At 44.3% G+C, this 26,815-nt stretch overlaps 1 protein-coding gene across 3 annotated transcripts in view; it reads left to right on the top strand.

Annotated features, from left to right (window-relative positions):
* The first annotated feature begins 8 nt into the window (after positions 1-8).
* Positions 9-26,815, top strand: part of CRADD (CARD and death domain containing adaptor protein) — a 334,868-nt gene continuing 308,061 nt past the window's right edge. The window contains exons 1-2 of one of the 3 annotated variants that reach the window (XM_027774337.1): positions 9-547; positions 1,256-1,616. In XM_027774337.1, the coding sequence (XP_027630138.1) occupies positions 1,509-1,616 (108 nt within the window). In that variant the 5' untranslated portion in view covers positions 9-547; positions 1,256-1,508. Of the gene's footprint in view, positions 548-633; positions 940-974; positions 1,617-26,815 lie in introns of those variants that run through there. The other 2 variants (XM_027774338.1, XM_027774336.1) reach the window with 2 other exon arrangements.

Here is a 26,815-nt window from a genome sequence, read left to right on the forward strand (position 1 = left end):
GCGCGGCCTCGGCTTCCGCAGTTCGGAGCCGCCCGGGGGGGAGAGAGTCCTAGCCCCGGCTTCGCTCCACGGCCGGGCGCTACCGTTTGCTTTCTCCGGTTCCTTCTTGGCGTAGGAAAGTCTCCCGAGTTGTTTTTTTGCCCCTAAACCGCCATCCAAATTAAGAATCCTAGTAACCTGACCACCCCCCCTCCCCACCGGCCTGCCTCCCGCCCTCGCTCCTTTCTCCCTGCCTCTTCTTCCACCTCTAGGTCGCAGCCGGAGGGAAACCCGGGCGCTGTCCCGGTGAGGGTGTTGGAGCCCAGGGAGGGGTCGAGGCGATGATCCCCGGGGCTTTTGTCTGCCCTTTGCTCAGAGAACTCTGGCCGCCTCCACCGAGCGCAAGGCTGGTCGCGTCCCCAGGCATCTCGTTCCCAAATTAAACGTCAACAGGGGAACTGGGCAGACACCCCTCCTCTCCCGGGCCCCACCCGGCTTCCCCGCCCCATGTCCGCTGGGGAGGCTGCTTGGTGTGGAGGCGGCGGCGGCAGCAGCGGCTGCGGCCGAGGTAAGGGCCCGGCGTTCATTGTTTGCAAGTCCCGCCACGCTCGCGGCCGCGGGCTCCGCTGCAGCTGCGGCTCGGAGCTCCAGCGAGGGCTGAGCGCTCCGGCCGATTCCTCGACAGCGCCGGCGGCGGCCACAGAGGCAGCAGTCATCGGGGCCCCGAGAGACCGCCGCTCCGCCCCGCCGCGCCTCCGACCCCTGCCCAGAGCCCTCACTGGGGAGCGGGGGGAGGGGAGAGAGGCAACATCCGGGGAACCTGGTTCGTGCAGGGTGCTTCCTCCCGGAGGTCCTCGGGCTGCGCAGGGTGTGAGATGGAGAGTGTCGAATTGCGGATGTTCTCTCCTCTTTAATGTTTTCTACTTGTCCTTGACCAGGACCTATTCCCCGAACCCGCAGGTGACTGTTTGCCCTTGCGAGTTCCAAGGCTGCCAGCCTGATTTCAGCGAGAGCGCTGGGCGGGAAGACAGGGTTCCCTCTCATCCTGCCCTCCCACCCTCTCCCCGCCCTCGGCCAAGTAGCGTCTAGGATCCCTGCACTCATCATCCGTCCCCCAGAGCTGCGCCGGGGCGGTAACTGGATGCTTGGGGTTAAATGGTGCAGGAGCATAGAGGCGGCGGAGTCCCCGGGATTTTCCACGTCTCGGTCTCCGCCACTCTTACCCCAGCCGCAGGGGTCACCCAGGACTGACCCAGCCCCCACTTTCTCTCTGCAGGAGATTCGTGGGTGACCGTGTCTGCAGAGCACTTTGCTATCCATTCTCCTGGACCTGGGGAGTTAGAACCCGCAGCTCCCCATTCCTCTTCGCTCCGCCACCATTTCCAACGTCCCGCAGGGACTTGTTTTGGGGTTCCCACTGACTTCCAGGAAGGACGCAAGCTCCTCTCTGACCCCAGCGCCGGCGGCCACCTGCCTTCACCGCGGTGACCCTACTCCCATGACCCTGCGGTGCCTGGAGCGCTCCGGGAATGGCTCGGAAGGGACGCAGAGCCAGTGGGGGGCCGAGGGGTCAGCGGAGGAGCCGTCCCCCGAGGCGGCGCGGCTGGGGAAGGCCCTGCGGGAGCTCAGTCAAACAGGTAGGGAGCTGACCGGGCCCCCACGCGTGCGGGAGGGGCGTCTGCCCAAAGACGCGGCTGGGGGGCGCGCTGGCGGGGAGTGCCGCAGGGAAGTGAGGCCAAGGCATAGGACGTTTTGGCAGTGCGTCCTCTAGCTTCTCATTCCCCGCTCCAGGGCGGGGGGGACAGAGGATGCCCCCACAGCCCTGGATCCTTGAGAATGCGAAAAGAAAGTGGTTCTTGTTCTTGACTCTGAGGCCTGGAGGAAGGCAGAGAGCGCGCGACGGGCTGCTTGGAACCAGCCTCTTGGTGCGCTGGGACCGTTATGGTTTTTCTGCGGCTAATGAGGGGTGGGCGCTCAGACTGGAAGCGCTCAGCGCCCCAGTCACACCCGCCTCCCGGGCGGAGGCGCAGCTGCAGCCCAGCCCGGGATCTTGGTGGCCAAATCCAGGGGCAGACCGCTTGTCGGGAGGGAAGGTGTCGGGTGCGGGAGCGCAGGCGGCGAGGCCCCTGAGCGCCGAGGCCCCTGAGTGGCGCTTCCAGCGGCTGCGCGCCCGGCCATAGGGCTTCTTTCCTGGGCAGCTACTCTGCGCGACTCGCGGTCCTCTGCGGCATCTAAGAAAAAAGGTGAAAGAATCTGGCAAGTCATTTTGGCTTTTAAAACGTGGACCCTAAAAACTTGTGTTTGAAGCAAAATTAAAGTTTTGGTAGCAGCAGGGAGAGGGATAGAGCAAAGTACCCTGGCATGCGGTTCTGGTTTTTCCTGGGGACCACCGGCTGAGGGGACCTGCAGGTTGCAAGTAGCCCAGAAATTTGGGGGTGGGGCCAGAGGGAGCACATAGTTCAAACATTTTAACTGTAGAATGTCTTTGAGTCACTTTTTGAAAACGGGATGGACGAGGAGATGGCCCAAAGCCGATTAAACGGAGAATGGGGGTGGGGAGGTGTACAAACAGTTATGGCTGGATTTGGCTGGGGGCAAAATTCAAAAGCATTCAAGGAAGATTGTAAACTGGAGTTACTAATATCAATTGGGACCTCCCATTTCGAATGGAAAGGCGGTGTAAGCAAAGCAGCAGACTGGAGCCACTGTACTGGAATGGTGCTTTTTGAAACGAGTGAGCTGGAGTGCTTTCTGGGGCTTTGACCAGAGATTCAGTGATTAGCTGATTTTCTTTTTTTGAAAAGGGAAGGGGGACACCAATCATCCAAAAATTGCTTCGTTTTACTCTATGGGATTGAGTGGAGTTGGGCTCTCCACTCTTTTAAGGGCATGACTTTGGATTTATTTGTAAATTTAAGTGAAATATTGGTTTCACTTAAATTGTTTGGAAAACATCATGCTTTGTCAGCCTGTCATATTGTACGTGTTCTTTTGGTTTGTTAGAAGAAACTCTTCAGATAGTTTAAAGAAGAGTTACAGAAAGTAATTGAGGAATAAAAAAGCTAATTCACAGCTTGTAAAATAAAATGGATTCAATTTTTTTAAAATTAAATTTCTACCCAAATATTTGTGGCAGATCCTGGTAAACTTTCACTTACATACTTTTTTTTTCTTTTTTAAAGAGCTAGAAAAACTATTGCCAAGTACTTGCCCTATACTACAAATTCTCATTGTAACTATTTACCCTCCTTTCTTTTTCTTTTTGAACAAATCCCCAGGATGGTACTGGGGAGGTATGACTGTTAATGAAGCCAAAGAGAAATTAAAAGAGGCCCCCGAAGGAACTTTCTTGATTAGAGATAGTTCGCATTCAGACTACCTACTAACGATCTCTGTTAAAACATCAGCTGGACCAACGAATCTGCGGATCGAGTATCAGGATGGGAAATTCAGGTTGGATTCCATCATCTGCGTCAAGTCCAAGCTTAAACAGTTTGACAGCGTGGTTCATCTGATCGACTACTATGTGCAGATGTGCAAGGATAAGCGGACAGGCCCAGAAGCGCCCCGGAATGGCACTGTCCACCTTTACCTGACCAAACCGCTCTACACATCAGCCCCACCTCTGCAGCATCTCTGTAGACTCACCATTAACAAATGCACCCATACCATCTGGGGACTACCGTTACCAACAAGACTTAAAGATTACTTGGAAGAATATAAATTCCAGGTGTAAGTGTTTCTCTTTTTCTAAACACGCCTCCTTTAGAGCATCTCCGAATGCAGCTATGTTCAAGAGAACCAAAACTTGAGTGACTGCTCTGGCTAGCTCTGCGGAATGCTTTCTAAAGACAGTGGAAGCCAACCTAATCTAAATGCCTGAAGAGGCAGCTAGGTAGTGAAAGTCCCCCCAGATATTTTCACCTGAGTGATGCTTCCCTTTCTAAGGCTGACCAAGACCTGTGGCCATCCTTTTACACTTAAAGGTAGGATGTTCCGAGTAAAGGCCGAAAGAGTGTTTGATAAGACGGCCCGGCCTTCCTGAGGTTCCTTTTGCATTCTGATGTACCTAGGAGTTTGTTAAACAGATCATGCGTGTGAGTATTTAGTCCTCATTTTATGCAATTAACCAAATCAACCAAAAAAAAAGTTGACCATGAAATCCTGTATTTGTCTTTTTACTACACGTATGCACTCTCTTCAGTGTGAATGAGTACTGTAGTAATCTATTTTAAGGGAGCCTTATTTCAGAACTCTTTCAAACTGGTGCAAATGGAAAAGACTTTCTCTTTTCCTTTAAGGCTAAAGACAAGAACGCCATGCTATACAGGTGCAACTCAATCCCTGTTAATAAAAAGCAATGTAGATATAGACATGTTACCCTTTCAAGTAGCTGTGTCCCAACCTGTTGCCATTGACCTTTTCGGAAATGGCTGTCGAAGTTTTAAGTTGCCCTTAAATTGTCTAACCATGGACATCAGCAGTTGACTCCCTTCTACCATGTAGAATACCTTGACTTAATTTTCTTCCAGATATAGGGGGGATGCCTGCCTGTTTTTCAAAGTGTTTATTTACTGCTGTTACTATTTGACTAGAATGTATTAAATAAAAAGAAACAACCTGACTTTTACAAGTTGCGCTTATTACTTTGAGTTGCAGAAAATGTGTGCTGTCTCGGTGACAGAGGGTTCCGTAAAAACTTAAGTCAGAGTGAAATGAGCCCAACGATCTGATCCGCAAGAGGTAGAACAGGACTTACCCTCCTCTCCACTGTGGGCCATACCTGCCCTTTGCATTTTGGAAAGCATGGTTCAGAAATGATAAAAACTGCCGAGTCGCCTGGTCTTTCACAAGCTGAATAGGTGTAACCTTGATGCCTCCGGTGTGTCCAGAAACACAGTTCAGAATCTGCAAAAGCTGTGACACAGTCTGGTCTTTCACAAGTTGCGTAGGCGTAATACTAAATAAAAATGATGTGTTTTATGGCCACTGATTTTTGGCTATACCGTCCCACGACTGTTGTAAACGTACCTGCTTTTGCTAAGTCCTGACATTATTCATTTTGCTGCATTTTTTTTAATTTCCTGTAATGTATAGCCGTATATTACGGGACATTACCAGAAAGGTTAACCTGGTTCATCTTATGTGTGCCTCGAGTATAAATAAATCAGAAAATTGAGTTGTAAATACAGTTAAACCTGCCTACTGCATAACTTACTTTATTTCCATGAAAATCTTGAAAAATGGTTTTGTGCCTGGAAGGACAACATACTGTACGTTTTCGGACAGCAGAACCAAACGCAGGGTTGCGAGGGGTGCCTTAGGAAGAAAGTTTTCTTGTGGCCTCGAATTTAAAGAAGAGCTAGGCTTTCAGGGCCTGAGCTATGATGGGACAATAAGCTTTTCATTAGGATGTTCTGGGCTTTGTCACCTTTTCCCTCTGATTGACACTATGCGTCCACTATTTGATTTTTCTGGCAAAACTTCCACATGATCTGTGCCCAGGGGCTTGGTGGAATTTCTCCAAAGGTCTATTGCATTTCTAGTCTTGTTGTTTCAAATGCTGTTATTTGTCAGTTATGGGACTGCGTTATCACAAGCAGGTGATTGATGAGGAAGAGAGAGAACTGCAAAGACATGGCTGATACTGTGCCCTGGAAGTCTGACCTTCTATTTCTTCCCTAGTCTAAGCAAGTTGATATGCATCAGGAGACGATCCTTTCTGTGGTTATAAGTACTGACATCCTTTATTGAGTTTATATGTACCAGGTTCTTACTCAGCAGTTGACCTGCATTATCTCATTTAATCTTGACGAAGGTGGAATGAGCAAAGGCCAGTATATAGGAGGTGCAGATGTCGATGTCAGTCCAGATGAACACCTTCGAGCAGGCTGTAGAAGGAACCCTCAGCCTTCTTACTGGTGCCTCAATGGAGAAGTATAGGTGCTTTAATTGGTGCTGTGTTCTGGGGGTTTGTGGTCAGCTTGGTCTGATGGTTTTTCCCTGAACGCTCCTAAAGGGGGAGCTCCTAATAACTAGGAGGGTGGCAGGTGGTTTCAGATGTGGGTTATTACCATTTCACTTGATGGCTGGTAAATAAACAGGGGTAAATTATTGGTAGCCTCATTTTAATCTTTGTGGGAGGAAAAAAATTAAGAGGGCCAGCAGATGGTATAAAGATTAAGGTGGCTGGATCCTACCTGGCTGATGGTGTGGTTTGAGCACAAATCTGGGTCCTGGACCCAGCGGCTTGAAAAACACACCAGGTATGTGTATGTGTGTGTGCATGCCTAAAATGCTAAGAGGAGAATGGAGAAGAGATTGTGGCATGGTCATCCCCCCTATCTAGGGCTGTGCTTTTGCTTTCTCACTTTTCCTCTCTTTCTCTGTCTCTGGTGAGTGTACACACCCTATAGCAAAATTAAATAAATTAAAAATTAAGATGTATCGTAGTCTACCTTATCCAAACCAGAGCCTAGAAAAATATCCATTGTTCTCTCCCTATGCAGGGCAGTTTGGGGTGTTTGTGAGGATACTTACTGTTGACATGGAAGACTATCATAAACAGGACCTGTATATTCCCCACTGACTGAAAATGTTTTGCTGTGCATTTTGATTTGGAGCAGAGGTGAGGCAGTGCAGGTTGTCATGACCTTTACAGTGGCCACTGGTGACTGCCTTTTAGGGACTTGGGGATTTTTTTAGAGCTTTGGACAGTGGAAAGAAAGAAAGTCAGCTTTATGAGCTGAAAGTTCTTTTTTCGTGTGTCAGTAGAAAGTCTTGACTTCATCGTAATTATGTAACCCAAATAGGTAACAGAATGGGACAGTTGTTTGGAGTGTTTGTTTTCTTGGGAAGGAGATTCTCTGCTTTTAGAAAATTGTACCCTGCTAGAAGGGTAGGAGACAGAGACGTCATCAAATCATCCAAGGGATGGAATGTCCTGAGACCAGGCCATGCCCTTCTCGGTTGTGGGTTTCGGCACAGGGTAACTGGGGGTTGCTGGGTGGCTGTGGTTATGTCTACCAGCTGGGCTGAAGCCTCTCTGTCTCTTTTCTACCCTTTGGAGCAAAAGAATGTTGTCCTAGGCCTTTCATTTACTAAGATACCTGTATTCTCCTCATCTAGTTTTTAGCTTCTTAGAATTTTAAAAACTTGAAACCACTTTTCACATTATACATTTTAATTCCTTCATTTTCCTGAAGATGACTTTCAGATCCAGAGGGATTCAGCGTGTGCATGCGCGCGTGCACACACACACACACTCCCAACCAATAATGACAGTTAGTATTCGAATGCAGACATTTGAATCTTAGGCTTAGTATAGGTAAAAGCCGCCCACTCCTGGCCTTTATTCATTTGTCAGTACTCTTTGCTCCCTTGTAAGCCATACAGGTATCTTCACATTTCATTTTCTTCCTCTGAAATCCAGAAACCAGGCCTTTGCAATACCACTTGGGACAGTTCCAGCCTTTGGCTCCCGCCACTCCACTCTGAAGAATCAGCTTCTCCTGGGTTTCACAATGTCTTGATCCACAGAAGAGTTTTGCGTCAGTTTTAATTCCATTAACATTGCTGACCTATTTGCCTTTTAAAAATCCCAGACCTCCCATCTGTGCTGTTTGATGAGCTCATTTCTGCCTCTGCCAGATGTCACTCATGCCCAGCTATCGAAATTGGCGACAGCTCACCTTCTCTTCCTCACCCGTGGTGGAGTCCCTTCTTGCTTTGTCTGCCCCATGGGCATAATGCATGGTCAGTTCCAGCCTTATTTTCTCCCTTTTGTATCATAAAGTTGCCTTTTTAACTCATCTGCCCACTGGCTCTTCTGGCTACATTGTATTCTAGTAAATGAGAATAATTATTTTCTTGAGTTGGATAACTCAGTGATTTAAAATACCCTAAAATTAGATCTCTTTGTCTCTCTGATTCCCTTCAGGTTTGGAAACTATAGTAGCCAACCTCAAATGCTACAGTTTGGTTATGTACATATCTGACTGTATCAGAAACTCCTTTTTTACTACTATGTTTCATTCCACTTGAACAGCCTGCAAAGCCCTCCATTCCTGAAGTAATGCTTGTCCACAGAGAAGAATGGTTCTGTGATAGTTTTGTTTCCCTTCTATGTCTGCATATTTTTCTTGTACTCTCATTCACATTTTGACTTTTCTAACTTGCCCTTTATGTGACTGGATTCAGGTTTCATTTACTGTTATTACTAAGGTACAGTAACATCTCTTGCTAAGGTCACTCTTAGGGTCCTGGACTTCCCAGTGCCTAGAGAGTGAGTAAGTTGAAGTGTGTGTGTGCGTTGGGCGGGGGGTGAAAGCTAGGTAGTCCTACCCCTTCCTGGGCTTTGTCAACAAGGGAGGCTGGATCAGCCAAGTGCTGTCACAGAAAGTGGGACTCACTTCCAAAGAGTTCCTGAGCCATAAAAATAGAACTGCTCTCCAGACCATTTTCACTTTGAACTACAGTACAACTTTAACTTACAGCAACTCTGACGTGACCTACATTAGGAGCACGTGTTGTGATATGTTACTCGTGTGGCTTTGCTTCTGTTAGGTACAGAGAGAAGGCCGAGGCAAGCCAGCATCCTAGTGAGGAGGGATGACTGCTAGCTCTTCCTCTTCTAGCTAAGCATAAATGCCTGCCAAGGAGCGCTCTCACTATGGGGGGAGGGGCTTCCTCCCTTCTTTTTTTTTAAAAATTATTTATTAAATTTTATTTATTCATTCATTTATTTTATTTTGGCCAGAGACAGACACACACAGAGAGAGGCAGAAAGTGAGAAAGCAAGCCACCAGGCCCAGGACTCAAACCATGGTCGGCCATGTGGGAGTGTCCAGCACCTTAATCACCATGTCACCTGCTGGTCCCCTCCTTTTTTTTTTTCATAGAACTTCATAAAATTTTCTTAAGTCTCTCCAGTTTCTTTTTCTTTTTTTTTGGAGAGGTTTTTGCTATAGGGCACGTGCGCTCGCCAGAGACAGAGAGACAGAAAGCAAGAAATCACCCTTGGGGGGGATGGTCACGCTGCAATCCCTTCTCCTCCATTCTCCTCTCGGGATCTTGGGCACACATGCACATGCTCCTGGCGTGAGTTTAAGCCACTGGGTCCAGGACGCGAACCGCGGTCGACTACATGGGAGTCTGGTGACATAGCCATTAGCTAACTGCTGGTCCCATGTCTCCCCAGGTTCTAATAGTGTTAAGATTAAAAATTTACTTTTCTGTTAATGCTTTTTTCCCTTCTGTTAGTTTGGTTTCCTTTTTCCTGTTTAGGTTTTGGTCCAGAGTGCCGCTGTGATCTCTAACACTCAGAAACATATTTTCCCCATGTTGTTTCTACCCAGAGAAGTCGTTTGATTTTCCTTGCTCACTTCTCTTCTGCCATCTTGATGAATCTGACTGTTCTTAGGGCTTCCAGCATAGGATTTTTTCTCTTCATTTTTATTTCTAGGTTGTAGCCGTTATTTGTGCATTTGTGCATATTTGATTAGAAAATCTGTCCGTTATCTGTAGTAGTAAGGGAAGAGAAAGTGGGGACAGTTGAAACCCTTAAACACATCTAGCCAATTGATCTGATTTCTTCCCCATTCAGTCAGTCTCCTTTGTTAGAACCACTGGCAGAAAAATCAGTTGTTACTCTATTCTCTCTATTTACTTCTTTTGGGAGAAGTTTTTGCTATAGGGCGCGTGCGCTCACCAGAGAGAGACAGAGAGACAGAAAGCGAGAAATCACCCCCCAGGGGGGATGGCCACACCAGAATCCCTTCTCCTCCATTCTCCCCTTGTGATCTTGGGCACGCCCGTACACATGTCTGGCATGAGTTTAAGCCACCAGGTCCGGGACTTGAACTGTGGTCAACTCCATGGGAGTCCAGCGACATAGCCATTATGCCAACTGCTGGTTCCACTCTCTCAATTTACTTTTATTGTCCATCACTTGATAAGAATGTTAATAAGCAATAAAGTGATTAAAAAGATATCAAAGGTGATAAAATGGGGCTGGGCTGTCAGTGATACACCAGGGCTCCTAAAAACCAGTTGTTACATACTCTGATTTTGTGTGCTAAATCATTATGGGCAAATTCCTAGAGGATTGAAATAAGCCATGGTGGGAGTATTTACACTACAGAAATTGGCAGTGCTACCAATCAAAGCTTTTCACCCCTAGATCATTGGTTTATCAGCATAGCACTGATCCAGGTACAGTGTCCTCATAACTGAGACCTGACTAGGGTAAAATCAATGTATTTGCATCCTCCTTTGTACCAAGCCCAGTGCTTAGAGCAGGGTTAGAAGGTGCAATTTTTTTTTTAAAGAGGTTTTTGTTACAGGGTGCGTACACTCACCAGAAAGACAGAAAGAAACTGAGAGACAGGAAGTGAGAAATCACCCCCCGGAGGGAGGATGGCCACGCTGCAATCCCTTCTCCATTCTCCTTGGGATCTTGGGCACAAACGCACACGCGCCCGGCGTGAGTTTAAGCCACTGGGTCCAGGATGCGAACTGCGGTCGAGTACATGGGAGTTCAGTGACATGGCCATTATGCTAACTGCTGGTCCCAGAAGGTGCAATTTGAACAACACATTTTTTGGGGAAGTGTGATTAATCCTCTTTTGGGGTACATTGCCTTCTGCTGGAGGGTCAGACAATCTTGATTGCACATCTTTTTCCAGTTATTCTGCAGCATCAGTAGATGACTTTCCACTTACTAGTAGGGAAGGACTGGAGGTTCTCAGACAGCCAGCAGCGCTTGTAGTGGCAATAAACCAGAGTTCCTTTGTTGCTTCTATTTTCATTCATTATTTCATTAACTTCCTACCTCCTTGTCTCCCTCCTTTCTGTCTCAACTAATAGCCCTGCTAGAGTAGCTCGCAAAAGCATATTTTTGCATGCATCTAAAAGTCACACCGTGGTTTATTATTTTTTTTTCAATTGCCTCTCTCCACACCTCCCTCTCTCTGCCAACATTTGCTAAGTGCTTGCTCTATTACTCAACAGGACTAAGCAAAGTAAAGCATGTTTTTGCATTAGTGAGCTCTTGTATCCGATGGGAAGAGACAGAAAGGAGAGGGGCTAGCACTTATTAAACTATCTAATATATTCCATGTTCTATGCTATTTAATCTTCACAACCTGGTGAGGTATGTGTTACCCACATTTATTAAAAATGACACAGAAGCTTGAATGGGGTAAAATATCCTGCCCAGTAAGTAGAGAAGCCATGATTTAAACCCAGGTTCTGCTTCCCGAGGTACCATGTTGTACAGAAGATATAACTACTGTAATTTGTTGTAAAACGCAGGGCTGCCTTGCTCTGTGCCCTGACATTAATCAGTAACAGTCACCTTGTGGGCCAGGTCCCAGGAACCTGCCTTGAGGGATTAGAGAAGACTTTGGAGGAGGATACCTGTGTCTGAGTATTAATGAGCCAGACCCAGTCTGAGAAGGTCTTCTGACTGAGAGGTTGAGGACAGGGTAGAGGAGGGGCTTGTGAGTGGTGTTGAGGGTGAGTTGGGCTGGTCTTTCAGGCCTTACTTTAAATCTTGGAATATACCCTGTGGTTAGTGGGGGCAGATAAAAGCTTTTTAAATGGGAGAGTTTCTGAACTAGGCTTGTGTTTGATATTATCCTTCTGGAGGCCTTTTGGAAAGTGGCTTAGAAGGAAGTGACAGTGAGGCTGAGATTGGAGGAGTGGGAGTTGAGTGGGAAGGAAGGAGGTAGTTGCTTGTAATACTGGAGAGGGGGGCAGGTGTTGCTCACCCTTCTTTGTCTGCAGGCTCAGATTTGTCCTGGAGTTTGGTGCTTTGGGCCTAGCACAGACTCCGTTCTCAGGAAAGGAGGGAGTGGTGGCGTAGTGGGACCAACACTGAATTAGGAGTTGGAAAACTTAGGCTCAACTTCTGGTTGGTTGTCCTTGGGCCAAACAGCAAATCTCTTGGGGCTTCCATGATCTCATCTGCAAGATGAAGAGCTTGGAGACGGCATGAGTTCCTGCCCCTCCCAGATGTGACTGCGCCCTGGGTGGCAGTGGGTAGGGGGAGGGCAAGCTCCACAGGTATTTCTGTGGAGCTTTGGTTTAGACGTCAATTGTAGGACAGGGTCTACCTTTATGACATAATATAATCTCAACTATTTTAAATAGATAATAACTTCCTTCTTAACGTCAGACTTTTCCACAGCTGGAGTCAGTTTCATTCTGGTTGGAAGAACTTTGTGTTTTCTGGGGCTGGCAGGTGGCATGGTGGTTAAGGTGCTGGACTCACACATGACCAATCAGGATTTGAGTCCCAGACCTGGCAGCTTGCTTTCTCACTTTCTCTCCCTCTCTCTTTTTTTTTTTTGTTCTCTGGTGAGTACATGAGACCTATAGCAAATTAAAAAATAATAATAATAAGTAAAATTAAATACATTTTTTAAAAAAGAAGAATTTTGTGTTTTCTTCTAGCTGTGGATCTTTGAACACTACCCCATAGTCAAAGAGTTTGGACTTGCGTTTTTAGATCTTGGTTGGAAATGGAGAGACATGATTCTGATGTATGCTGACCAGTGTCACAATAACACTGGATGAATTTTCATCATTGAGGGACCAGGAGGGCTGCCTCTCTCTGTTCCCTGACCAGTATAACAGATGTGCTCCCAGGAAATGGTGGGCAAAGTATATGTCTTTGCAGTTATTTTTCCCATTTACATAGATTATTTTTATGCCTTATTGATTCTCATGGGCAAAGGTGTCACTGAGGTTTAACTATCTGTCAAACAATTCAATTAGAATAAAAAGCGGGGGCGGGGGGAGCAGGTATGGTCACAGTGGTATTGCAATTGAACCCCATGGAAGGGTCCTCTGCATTACAGAGACCTTTCTGGATATGCCAGGCATGTGGACGCATGATCAGTTTGGCTGAGGCTGGGGTAGACCAAGGCATGAAGACCCTGTTGTGAGTGCCTGTCTCTGTTTCTGTATCTGTCTCATGGAAGAAATATTTAAAAATGTAAAACAAGGTCCGGTGGCATGGTGGTTAAAGTGGCTGGATCCCTCATGGTCAAGTGTGTAGTTCAAGTCTTGGACCTGGCAGCTTGGAAAATATGCTGGATGCATGGGGAGGTGTGCCCAAAATCCTGAGAAGAGAATGGAGGAGAAGGGATTGTGGTGTGGCTTCCCCCCTGGGAAGTGATTTCTCACTTTCCCTTTTTCTGTTTCTCTCCATGTCTCTGGTGAATGCACTGCCCTATAGTAAAACTGAAAGAAAAAAAGAAAAACCTGTAACATACTAAGCAAATTCTTAGATTCTTTGATAAAATTAAAGGAATCTTGAGCATGAATCATCCTGCCCCAGTCTATCCATCTTAGATGTTTGGATTTTCCTAGCTCTGTCTTAAAGGGGGACACGCTTCTGCTCTTAACAGCGTAGGGGCAGAAAGGGATTTTACCCTTCCTCACCCATCCCAAGGATCACAGTAGGCACTCCTGTAACAAAAAACAGGTTAACAAGAGAAAAACATAACACATTTGTTTAATCAAAGTTTTATATTGGGACCAGCAGTTAGTGTAATGGCTATGTCGCTGAACTCCCATGTAGTCGACCGTGGTTCGAGTCTTGGACCTGGTGACTTAAACTCACGCTGGCCGTGTGTGCGTGCGTGCCCAAGATCCCAAGAGGAGAATGGAGGAGAAGGGATTGTGGCATGGCCATCCTCCCTGGGGGGGGATTTCTCACTTTCTATCTCTCTGTCTCTCTCTGTCTGTCTGGGGAGCGCACACGCCCTATAGCAAAAAAAAAAAAAAAAAAGTTTTATGCAACACAGGAGCCTTCAGAAATGAAGACCCAAAGACCCAGAGAAAACTGTCTCTTGTAATGCTTAGGTCAGTTGAAGAATGAGCAACCATGTAGAAATGTGATTGGAAAAGGGTAAGATCTAATGCAATAGACGGATGGAGGAAAACCCAGCAAGGCCTGTCTGTATACCATTTTCTCTTCCTGGACGTGGACGTCTCCAGGATAGGGCTCTTTTTTTGTTTTTGTTTTTTAAGAGAGATTTTTGCCGTAGGGTATATGCACTGCTGGAGAGACAGAAAGAGAGAAAGCAAGAAATAAGCTCCCCCCCAGGGGGGATGGCCATGCTGCAATCTCTTCTCCTCCACTCTCTTCTTGGGATCTTGGGCACACACCCTTATGCACCCAGCCTGAGTTCTAAGCCACTGAGTTTAGGACTCGCATCGTGGTCAATTATGTGGAGGTCCAGCGATGGAGCCATTATACTATCTGCTGGTCCCCAGAATGAGGGTCTTTAAGGGAAAGGAGACAGGGTGACCTTGCTCTTGTGGGGGTTATGGCTTTCTTGAAGCGAGAAGGGTTCTAGTTTCTATGACTTGCTCTTGAGGGAGAAAGAGGAGTGGAAGGTAGAAGGGCAAGAGAAGGTCTAAGAAGCTTTGCTTTCAAGCCTGCTTCTGAGGCCTTCCCATCTTCTTTGGTTCACAGTACTTCATATGCCAAAGTGCTGTATTTTGGGGTATTATTTTCTGAGCCCCAATGGTAGCCAAGGAGGAAGGTGGAGTGTGCAGATAGATGTCACAGGCAGAGGTACATTGCTGAGCCTGGGGTTGACTGAATGCTCTCAAGCAGATCCAGTGCGAAGCTGCATTGGGTGGGCCATGGGATTCGCTGTGTTCAAGGCCCAACAGTGAGGAAAGCACTTGGTATCAAACCAACTCTTGGGCTTCTAGGGGACTGGAAAAAGCTAGAATGTTTAGTAATGCCTGCCATTGCACTGACGCTTCAGAAATATGACTTCACTGAGTGTTCCCAACAAACCTTTGAAGTAGGTTCTGTTTTTATCTCCACTTCAGAGTTGATGCTTAAGAAGATTAAATGATTTAAGAGTGAGAGCTGGGATTTGAATTCATGCCATTCTGATTCCAAAACCCATGCATTTATTCACTCTCCTATTAACCACGTGACTACAATTTATGCATACGATTAGTGTGCAGTATTGGGGTACAGGCTAGCTGCAGCTCCAGAGCTTCAAAAGCATTTGCTAGGGTGCTAAGCCAATGGGAAAAGGAGAAACCAGAGGATCTCTTTTTGACATTTAACTGCCTTATTACTTCTACTCCCAACTCACCGCAAGAACTCTGTAAAATGGTCCTACCCAACAAGAAGGGGTGGGCAAGTACATACGTCCCTTGTGCTCACAAGGAATAAAACAAATATTTGGTGAACGGCAGTAATAACTACTATGCCATGTATATCCTGCTTCCTTCTTTTTTCTTCTCTCCCTAATTTGGCTAACCTGACCTCAGGTAAACATCATAGGACACACATAGCCTCTTTAATTCCTTTCCTCCTTCCACTTTGTCTTCCAAAATTGTTTCCAGCATTGCAAAATAATGTCCCTCTTTTCTTTGTGTGATTTAGGAGTTAAAAAAAAAAAAGCGTCTTCCGTCTCAAAGTAAATTTGTGTACATGAAAGACCTAAGGCTACCAACCTCACAAGCTTCTGAATAACCAGATGTTCCTTCTGATCTTCATAAACGTCACTGTGGGCTTCCTTGCTTGCTCTTCTCAGTGTCAGTGTTCAAGGTAATAAATTATGTTAATGTTCGCGTCAGTTGTTTACCGTTTTCTGCTTACTTAACTATATTGCAGTAGTACTGAATAGGATTGTCTACCAATTTCCTTTCAGACATGAAGCCTGTCAGGAATGTTACAAATTGAATGGACTTCTGGGTGACAAATTAGGTATCTAATCACCTCACAGGGGAACTGCATTCTCAGTTCAGACAACTGTTCCGTAAACCCCGTTTTCACAGGCGGCCTGTTTCAAAGTTGGAGTCTTTTCCTAGAGCACATTTCTGTCTCATCAGAATACCAGAATAAATGCTGTGTTTTTATGGACAGTCATGTTCTGTTACATTCATGACTTACTGTGTTTGGAAAAAAAAGAAGAACATGCAAATGTACTTAATGCACAACTTGACTGAAGACAATTCAGTTGTTTCTTCATTTTCCACTTCGATTTTTGTTATCCGTGATTGAAACTTTGCACTGTTTTTGACTGCTCCCTCTTTGTTTTTCTTTCCTTTATTTATTTGTTCTTCCCCTATGCATACATCCAGTCAGCCAGCCAGCCATTTCTTCACTTAATCATTCAGCAAATATATTTTGGGGCCAGCCTGTGGTGTGGTGGTTAAGGTAGCTGGATCCCACACTGCTGACTATGTGGTTTGGGTCATGGACCCAGCAGCCTGAAAAACATGCTGGGTGAGTGCTTGGATGCCTAAAAACCCCAAAATAAGGGAGAAATCGAGGGAAAGAATTTCCGTGTGAAGTCCCCTAATGGGGTTGCTTCCTCACATTCCCTCCCCCTTTTTGTCTCTTGTTGGCAAGTGCATGTGCCTCTGGCAAGTTAAATATATAGAAGTGTGTGTGTGTATACTATTTATTCCTATGAGTGGATAAGACAGAGGAAGAGAGAGACAGACAGCACCCCCAGTAGGGCCTTAACACTGTGATCCACCCAACACCAGCCAGCCCTGCATCATGGGCACACACATGCCTGGTATACTTAGGGAGGTTTCTGGATGCAAACCTAAACCTTCTCATGTGGGTCAGCTCCTTGGAGTAGGACATTTACTGCTGCATCACAGTAGAGCCCCTCTTCTAACAAGTATTTACTGAGCATCTCCTTGTGCCAGGTGTGATGGAAGGTCCAAGGGAAAGTTAAAAAGCACAGTCCCTGCCCTCGAGGAGATGGTGTAGCAGACACACATGCCAGCGACGATGGTACAACTAGATAATGGCTATAAAGGAGGGATGTACAAAAGGCAGCAGATGTGCGCAACCAGCAGTTGGCGTAATGGCTATGTCGCTGGACTCCCATGTAGTCAACCGTGGTTCGAGTCCCAGACCCAGTGGCTTAAATTCACACCTGGTGCGTGTGCGTGTGTGCCCAAGATTCCGAGAGGAGAATGGAGGAGAAGGGATTGTGGCATGGCCATCCCCCCTGGAGGGTGATTTCTCACTTTCTGTCTCTCTGTCTTTCTGTCGAGCACATGCACCCTATAGCAAAATCCTCTCAAAAAAAAAAATAAAGAAGTTAGCAGAAGTGGAGAAAAAATACCTAGGCCCACTTGAGGGAATCAAGGAAGGCATCAGAGAAGAGGAAGCTTTTGGCCTGAATGAGATCATAAAGAGTGAGTTGGCCTGGCTGACAAGCCGGGAAGACAGCTGCAACCAAGCAGACTGGCATCATGGAGGTTGGGAGAACATGGTTTGTTCCAAAGTTCTACTGTGAGCAGAGCTTCAAATGCAAGAGAGGAAAGCATCAGGCAATCAGCCTGAGGTAGTGAGCAGGGAGCAGAGCACTAAGGCTTTGCCTGCCTTTAGGACAAGCTTGTTTTTCACCTAGGAAGTGAGGGAGCATTGGAAGGCTTTAGAGCAAAAGAATGGCAGGATCAGATCTGGTGGCAGTGGAGAGGCTGCTCTGGAGGGACATGACCCCGGATCAAGGGTTCTTAACTCTCTCCCTGGACTTGGCATGTAATCCATAGATACAGTGGTTGGGATCTGTGAGCTTGGATAGGAAATAATTATATTGTCATTGTCACTATCTTCTAACTGAAATTTAGTCGTGCCCTCAGACATGAATTTAGGCAACAGGTTTCAGGAGAATTAGCCAAAGATGAGACTATTCCCTATGGGAATCTGGTATGTTGATATCATCTTAGAGTTGTAGATACTTCAAAATCTCTTTTACATTTATCACTAAACTGAAATTATTATAGATACTAGAAATATTTCTCTATTTTGTTAGCTAATTATTAATAAAGAAGCACATATGTTACAATTAAAAAAATAATTTGGATATTTACTTTTTTTTTGAGAGAGAGGTTTTTTACTATAGGGCATGTGTGTTTGCCAGAGAGAGACAGACAGAAAGTGAGAAGTCACTCCCCAGGGGGATGGCTCTGCCATAGTCCCTTCTCTTCCATTCTCCTCTTGGGATCTTAGGCACACATGCACATGCACCCGTGAGTTTAAGCTGCCAAGTCTGGGACTTGAACCACAGTCGACTATGTGAGAGTCTAGCAATGTAACCATTATGCCATCTGCTGGTCTTGATATGACATTTTAATATAATCTTATCTTTTGTATTTTGTTCTATGATTGAAGCATATCACTCTGAGAAGGGGTTCATAGTAAAGGTCAGAATCCACAGGGTATGATAGTGGGCAGCAGGAAAACGTGACCTTACACGGCTGACCCACTTGGGAAGTGCAAAGTTTGCATCAGGAGACCTCCCTAAGTACACCAGTCACACATGTCAGTACTGACACATGTCAGTAATCCAGGGCTGGCTGACGCTGGGGTGGATTGCATCATCAAGACCCTGTCAAGGGCGCTACCTCTCTGTTCCTCTCTCTGTCTCTCTCTCTCTCTCATGGAAGAAATAAAGAAACGTTGGGAGGAAATTTAAAAGGCCTGGACTTACGCACTAGGAAAAGGTGATGGGTGAGGAGATCATTACAGTTCAAGGCAGTGATGGAGAGGAAGAAGAGGAGAAATTTGTGGGAGATTCTAGGGACAGAGTACATTTGGAAGTAGATTTGGGCATAAAGTAGAGGGAGGGGGTCTGAATGCACCCTATTTCCCCTGCCAGGTGTCTGGCAGGATGAGAGTTCTTCCACATCTGTCCCTTTCTTCCCATTGCTATTGTTATTTACCTCTTAAACTTTTTTTTAAAAAATTATTTATTAGTTTTATTTATGTACTATTATTATTTTAAAATTTGCAGGGACCAGCAGATGGCATAATGGTTACGTTGCTGGACTCCCCCCATAGTCAACCGTGGTTTGCGTCCTGGACCTGGCAGCTTAAAACTCACACAGGGCATGTATGCATGCATGTCCAAAAATCTCAAGAGGAGAATGGAGGAGAAGGGATTGCAGTATGGCCATCCACCAGGGAGGTGATTTCTTGTTTTCTGTCTCTCTGGCAAGTGCACGCACCCTATAGCGAAATCTCTCTCTCTCAAAAAAAAATTGCTATAGGGTACATGCACTCACTAGAGAGAAACAGAGAGAGGGAAAGTGACAAAGCAAGCCACCAGATCTGGAACTTGACCCACAGTTGGCCATGTGGGAGTCCAGTGCCTTAACCATCATGCCACCTGTTGGCCCCACCTCTTGAATTTTTATCAAAGTAAAACATGGAGTTTTAGCATGATTTTAATAAAGAAGTAGTATGGAAAGATGTGATAGAAAACAATCTTCCTTTTCTCTGCTCTTTTCTCCGCTTGTCACCTCGGTCCTGCAGTTTTCTGAGCTCTTGTAGTGTTATTTTCTCTAGCAGGACTGCAGTCGCAGTGCCGGCCATGCCTCCCAACCCACTGTCCCCATTCCCCAGTGTTTTTCACAGTAGGTGTTGAATACAGGACAGATTGCGAAGACACTTCCTGTTCCTGTTGTTCTAATATCGATGACCAGTACAATGCACTCTAGTTATATCAACCTTAACACTCTGGGAATTTGTTCTTTTACCTAAATTCCCATGTTTTCTGTCATTTGTTGCCTCACAAAATAATATGGAATGTGCAAATAGAAATCCTATGGATTGAGCCTCTCTGTTGTTTTTATGAAAGTGAATTTAGGGTGATGATAGGTTAAATAATGCTATGTGTGACACCAGCAGTTGGCATGGTGGTTAAGGTCGCTGGATCCCACATGGCTGATGGCTTTTCGAATCTCAGACTCTGTGGTTTAGAAAACATGCTGGGTGTGTGTGTGTGTGTGTGTGTGTGTGTGTGTTTGTGTGCACCCCAAATCCTGAGAGTTAAGAAGGGATTGTAGGGTGGCCATCCTGGGGGTGGATGGTGGTGGCGGTAGTGATTTCTCACCTCTCTCTCTTCTTCTTCTCTCTCTCTCTTTGGCAAACATGCACCCTATAGAAAAAAAAAAAAAAAAAAAAAAAGAAAGAAAAAGAAAAAGAAAAAAGCTATGTGATCTTAAAACCAGAAATGGAGAACGATCGAGAAGGTGAATTTTCTGCACATCCTGTGTTTGCTGTCGGGTGTTTTGGGGAGCAGATGTTCACGTCAGGGCCACTGCCCTCGTTGGAGACTGCAGTTGCAGCTATGGCTGCATCCCCTGGCCGGCTTGCGGAACCTCTGCACCTTTGCCATGGTTCTTGTGAAGTCTAGAAATGTATAGTTTTGCAATCTGATGTATTCTAATGGTTGTCAGATAAAACTGATGCTTGGTCACTTTTTCTAGGAAAAACATTTAGGTGTTTCCAAGTTGATTGGTGGGGACTTAGCGTTGTTAGAACTTAGGGACTTAGCATTACTAGAACTTTGTGGTAAAACTTTTTCTCAAGTAACAGAAGAAATAAAGGAACTTCTGTTTTGAGGGCTAACAGCACCTTCTATTAGTGCCAAAGTTTAAAAAAATGACAAAATACTTGATTGTTAAAATGGACCTGTGAGGTTGGCAGGTGGCGTGGTAGTTAAGGTGCTGGACCCCCACAGGACCAAAGGTGGTTTGAGTCCTGGATTTGACAGCTTGCTTTCCCTTTCTATTTCTCTCTCATCAAATTAAAAAATAATAATTTAAAAAAATACGGACCTTTTACAAAAATAAGCAATATCCAGACTTTAAAGAGTTACTGGTAATAGTAAAATACAGTGTTAGCTACTGACACTAGATTAGTCTTCAGACTTAGAAAAAGGTGCTTTCCCTCCTTCCTTTTTCAAAATTTTTTTGTTTTGGGGAAGTAGGGTACATGTGGAGGTAGGGGTCATGTGAGGGGGGAAAAGTGAGCGGGAAAGTGAGAAATCTCTTCTTAGGGAGGAATAGTCACAGGGCAATCCCTTCCCCATTCTCCTCCTGAAATTCTGGGCATACACACGTGCCCAGTGTGGTTTTCAAGTTGCTGGGTCCGGGACTCGAACCACAGTTGACCATGTGGAAGTCCATTGCCTTAACCACTATGCCACCTGCTGGTCCCTCCCTCCTTTATTTTCTAGTAACATTTCTCAGTATAACTAGAGAGACTGCTCTGGGGTAAACTGAGGTCTGACTGCTGTTTACTGTCCTTACTTTCTTTTTTTGAAGGTGAGGGGTGCGGGATGGCCCTGAGAACAATGCAGGGAGAAACAGGCTATTGAAAAGTTAACTTCTCAATTTACACATGCAAACCACAGTCCTTTTCATTTCTATTATAAATATTTGAAGAGCAAGTTAGAGATTGTTAGTAAAGAAGTGAGAGAAAGAACCTAGCAATAGGATAAATGACTTTTTCTTTAACCCTCCTGGCTTGTTAACTGGCTGGATAACAAGTTTTTACTTGTCGGCAATGCAGTTAAGCTTCGGAATACTCTCGAAGTGACAAAAAAAAAAGTTTTATTGAAATATAAATTTTAGGAGGGTAAAAAGTTTAGGCTTGGAAGAAGCACTTAAGCTCTAGGTTTTCAAACTCAACTTTTCCAAAAGATTTGGCATTGAACCAGCAGGTTAATGAAGCCGCAGAAGAGAGATATTTTATAATTACTAACGACCGTAGCTCAGCGGGACACTGGAAGCGCCTAGACTTTGATTTACTTATGCGCAGCAGAAACGAATTAGCCAGGGTGCATCCTTCTAGGAACTAGTGAAGGGAGAATGAGAAAGATGGGAAGGAGGAGTGTGTGTGCTGTGTGTGTGTCTGCCCGTCTGCGGGAGGAGAACGTAGTTTCTGTTCTTGAGAACTGTCGAACCGAGCTCCCGCAGGGGCTGGCTGCAATGCCTACGACGTGTACGTGTACGCTGGCTGTCGAAAGGGAAGTGAGTGATCGTGGCGCCACCGGGTGATGCAGCAGCCGTTCTTTGTCTCTAGCCCGGCTTGAGTGCGGAGCCCAGTCGGGGATGTGGCGTGGCAACTCCTCCCAGATGCGTCCGGAACGCTGCTGGCGTCTCCTAGGACCTTATATAATGTGTAGCGTGGGAAGCAGGGAGACGTTTGCCCCTGGCTCGTGTCGACGCGCTTCACATTGGAAGCGCATCCGCGGAGCGTGGCGCGGAGAGCAAACGAAAGAGTTTGACTTGTTGCTTTGTATCTAACGGGTTAACCTCTTCACGGAGCCTTCATTTTCCTGCTACAAATGACAATGTGGCTAGGCAGGGCTGGTTCCACAGATCATCTCCTGCAAGAGCATCCGTTTTGTTGTTATTTATGTGGAGTAAATAAGACCTTTGCTTACTAGTTGGTTTTTCCAGTATTCCAAAATTAATGACTTGCTTTCGGGTAAAAATCGAGTCAGTTCCGAAGGATATAAAGTGAAAATAAAATTGCCAAATCTCTTCTCGCTCCTCATAGATAACTCATGTTGTTAAAGGGTATTTTTTCCCATTCTTCTCAATTTTTTTTTTTTGCAGAAGATAAGCATCTATTTAAGTCATTTGTTTAAAGTGCACAGAAATAATATTATGCTATACACTCTGCTTTGCAACTTGCTTTTTTACTCTAATATTTGGGCAGTCTATAGCCATGTAGCTTTTTATATCTTTATGGAAACAGAAAGTTCTACCTCATTCTTTTCAACAGCTCTACAATATTCCCCTGCATGAATGCACTGTTATGGATTAAATCAGTCCTCTACCAGTGGGCATTTAGGTTGTTTTTGGTTTTCAGCTATTACCAAAGATGGTACAAATCTCTGTGCTTATGTTGCTCTGTGCTTATGGGGACATAGAGGCTTAGTAGTAAAACTTTGAGTCAAAAAGCTTAGGTCGCATTTAACATTTGAATGTATGTTTACAAATCACCTTCCCCAAATGCACCAATTGTTCATTCTAGCTTAATAAGTTACTAGCTTTCAAGTTGTAAACAAAAAGGAAGATTTTTTTTTTAAAGAGGTCTCTTAAACGTTAAACAGCATATTTAGTATTGAGATGAAATAAACTTGTGTGGCAGTTAAATGCCCTCCGTGTTTGATTTCTATTCCAGAAAGGCTGTCTCTGGAGTATTAAGTGCTTTTCTCGGGCCTCCGGAGAGTGAGAACAGTGGAGAGCAGCCTGGACAGCCTCATTCCTTGTCGACATCAAGGGCTGTGAACTCCATGCTTTGTTTTCGGCTTTTAAAGACAACTGACCAGCTTTAGATGCCATAGGGTACCATCAGAAAAACATTTCTTTATATGTAATAATATCGTCTTCTATTAGTTCTGGTACAAAGACATTGGTTTACCACAGCACGGTGAAATTTTCTCCTTTTTCACTCCCTGTCATCTCTGCTCTATTTTTTCATCCCAGTTTTGTCTCTTCGTTCTCTGTGTTTGTTTCTTTTCATACCTACCACTTATCCTCTGCACCCACTCATGATACCAGAGAGGTGGCCAGTTCTAGGGACAATAAAGTTGATTTCCTGGAGCTCTGAAGGGTGGCTCTGGAGAGGGAATTAGCTGGGCCTGTGGTTATTTTCACAGTGACCCGACTTTACATCTAGATCCTGCCCTCCTGAGAGGTTTTTGATCTTCTTTCTGAATCCAAATGCTTAAAGCATTCCACCTACAGGAAGACACTGTATCTTATTTTTAATTTAAGTTTTTATATTTAAATCCTATTGTAGATTAAACCATATGCCAAGATGTAAGTCCAGTGTCAAAAAACTTGGGTTTCACATTGCTAATAAATTCCTTTATATGTGATCATCGGACCCTACATTACCTTTTAGAGCATAGCCAGGACTTTGAGAATTACAGAATTTGGGGGACTATTTTATTTCCCACATTATTCGCTTACCTGGAAAAATGGCCCTTTCAAAGTTGAGCTTTGTTATCCTTGAACACTCATCTTAAATAAAGTCACATCAGAATGGGAGCTGAAAAGGAAAAGGAAGAGCAAAACAAACTGAAATAAATGAATTCCCCATGAAAGTTTTGAATCTCTGTGACTTTGTACGTTGCCCTATTATTATAAGAGACCTAGCCCTTCAAATAAAGGAAATGTCAATATGCATAGAAAGCCTGTCTAATCAAAACTCTTCATTCCAAGCCAGTGTTTTCAGTAACACATTAGAAGCCAGCAGGAAGGGAGAGGAGTGAGAGGTGTTATTCCCTGGTGTCCCAAAATAGAATGTTCACAACTGCGGAAGCATCTGCTGGATTATCTGCTTGAGAAATGTGGAAATACATTGTTTTTGAAATAGGGGGAAAATAAAGTGGTTTCTAAGTTCAGGTGCTTTTAACATTTTCACATGCATATGTTTTTATAATATGAGTGCTGATGAGAATGAATTGGAGTTAATAACCTTTTGAAATGTAAGGAAAATACAAAGTCAGGGGAAGACATTGAGATAGGACCGTTTAGCTTCAATCTGAATCTCCTTTTCTTACTTTGACCAAAGTTGACCTTCAGTATGACAGTACTTTCATTTTGATAGCTCTTTACGTATTTTGTAAAACTTAGAAATAAGACAAAGATATTTCTTAACTATTACAATATTTACAGTCTAACTCGTCTACTTTTTAAAGTCCATTAAGACTTTCGTAGATATTCTTTCCCAGATGTATTCTTTCATGAACAATTTATTAATGGAATTGATAGGGTTTTTCCATTTTTATTTTTCATAAGAAGAAATACTCTATTTTTAAAAATTATTCTTTATTTTATTATTTCTTTAGGTATAATTTTTCCCCCTGGGTGGTTAATATGAAATTAAGTTATTGTAAAGACTCTGTTGTTTGGATAATACTGGAAATGTAAGGTGCATATTTACCCTCATTACCAGAAAGAATATTATAGAAGGGAGTTGGGGGAGGAGTGTCAGCTCTCACACACTGGGAGTTAAGGGAAAGATTTGAACTTGGAAGTCATTGATCTTTGTGTCTTAAATAAGAAGGAAACAGGGGGTTTCTAATTATGTAACCAATACTTGAAGCAAGTTTTGGTACATATTGTTAACATATCAAATAGAATAATTCGATCAGAAACACGGGTTCCATTTCTTCTTGTCAGCAATACTTTGAAAGTACAGATTTAATAAGAGTTCTTTTATTGCCTTGACTTCATTACTTTTACAAAATGTGTGTGGGTATTACACTTAGATTTACTAGGGTACTTAAAATCTTGTCAAAATGAAACAAGCTCTTTTTTGTCGTGAGTATTGCTGATGTAAGAGCATTTGCAAGAGGGGATGCTTTTGCTTTTGGAATCTTATTACTAAAAATAAAATATGCCCAACTTTTTCTCTTTTTACAGTTGACATTTATTTTACAGATGCCAAGCCGATAGTTAATTTTAGGAAATGCTCCACATATTTCAGCTAATTTTTATGATTTAATTTTAAAAATGAGTTGCATTTTTTATTTTTTGCCTTTTTGAGCTACCTGACATGTATTTCTGAAGACAGGTTGCAGACTCTGTCATTATCAATTCAGTTGGAAGACCAATCTTTCTACCAATCTTTGTTGTTCTCCTTTCCGAATTTCATGTGGATGTGTTGTCAACTCTAATGTACATTCTGAGAAATAAATGGAGTCTCACATTTCTTGCATGTGTGCATGTCCCTAGAACTGGAATGCTTTTCTTTGGCCAGTTGAAAGTGGAGCTTGCTCGTTCTCCTCTCATAGATTAAATCTAGTTTCACTTGTTTTAAATTCAGTTGATTCATGACCAAAAGAAAAGAGGTGTGTGTGTTTTTTTGTTGTTGTTGTTTTTTGTTTTTTGTTTTTTTGGTAGTTTTAAACAACCACAGTCTTGTAGTCTTGGGATTTTCAAACATACAAACCATTTTTGACGTTGTGCTTGGTTAATCTAATTAAGTCTACGTTCTTTTGGCATTTAATTTGTGATTATACCTTACTGCAGTCTATAGAATTACATGAACAAAATCATCCATTTTATTTTACTTCTTTCTTTCTTCCTTCCTTCCTTCTTTCCTTCCTCCCTCCCTCCCTTCCTTTCTTTCTTTCTTTCTTTCTTTCTTTCTTTCTTTCTTTCTTTTTTAAGTAGGGGTATGGTTCTTCTAGCTCCTTTTTAATAGCAAATAAAGGCCACAGGTCATTGTGGTAATTTTATTGAATTTCCAACCCCCATACTCACCCCACTACTTTATCATAATTTAGTACTTTTCAGAACCTTCGCATCTCCTCCAGCATGGATGGTTTCATACACAAGAGGGCCCTTGGGACAAATAATAGACATATTTGGATTTATTTTATAGATCTTAGTCCATGTTTCTTGACTTTCAGTTGGGCTCTTATTATTTGCCAAATTTTATGTCGAGCACTACACATGTATTATCTGATTTAATCCCTACAACGTCATACCTGGTATATAATCACACTGTCTGCATTTGCAGAAGGAGAGACTCAAAAGAGTTGAAATAAGCCATACCATGGGACCAGCAGATTGTGTAATGGCTATATCGCTGGACTCTCAGGTAGTTGACAGTGGTTTGAGTCCCGAACCTAGTGGCTTAAACTCACGCTGGGTGCGTGTGCATACGTGCCCAAGATCCCAGGAGGAGAATGGAGGAGAAGGGATTGCGGTGTGGCCATCCCCCCTGGGGGAGTGATTTCTTGCTTTCTCTCTCTCTTTCTGGTGAGTACACGCGCCTTATAGCAACCCCCCCCCCAAAAAAAAAAGGAAAGAAACCATTCCTTAATGAAGCAGCAGAGCTGGGATTCGAAGCCAGATTATCAGACTTTAATTATTTAATATTAAGCTATGCTGTGCAGTCCAAGTTACTAACTGAAAAGTCACTGTTTTATCAAAGTCCTAAGGAAGGCCCACCAAGGGTCATAGACCCATGTGCTTGTTGACTTGATTATTCAAAGAAAATTACATGTTC

This window comes from Tupaia chinensis, unplaced genomic scaffold, assembly GCF_000334495.1.
Source record: "Tupaia chinensis unplaced genomic scaffold, TupChi_1.0 Scaffold000423_1, whole genome shotgun sequence".
Taxonomy (NCBI): domain Eukaryota; kingdom Metazoa; phylum Chordata; class Mammalia; order Scandentia; family Tupaiidae; genus Tupaia; species Tupaia belangeri.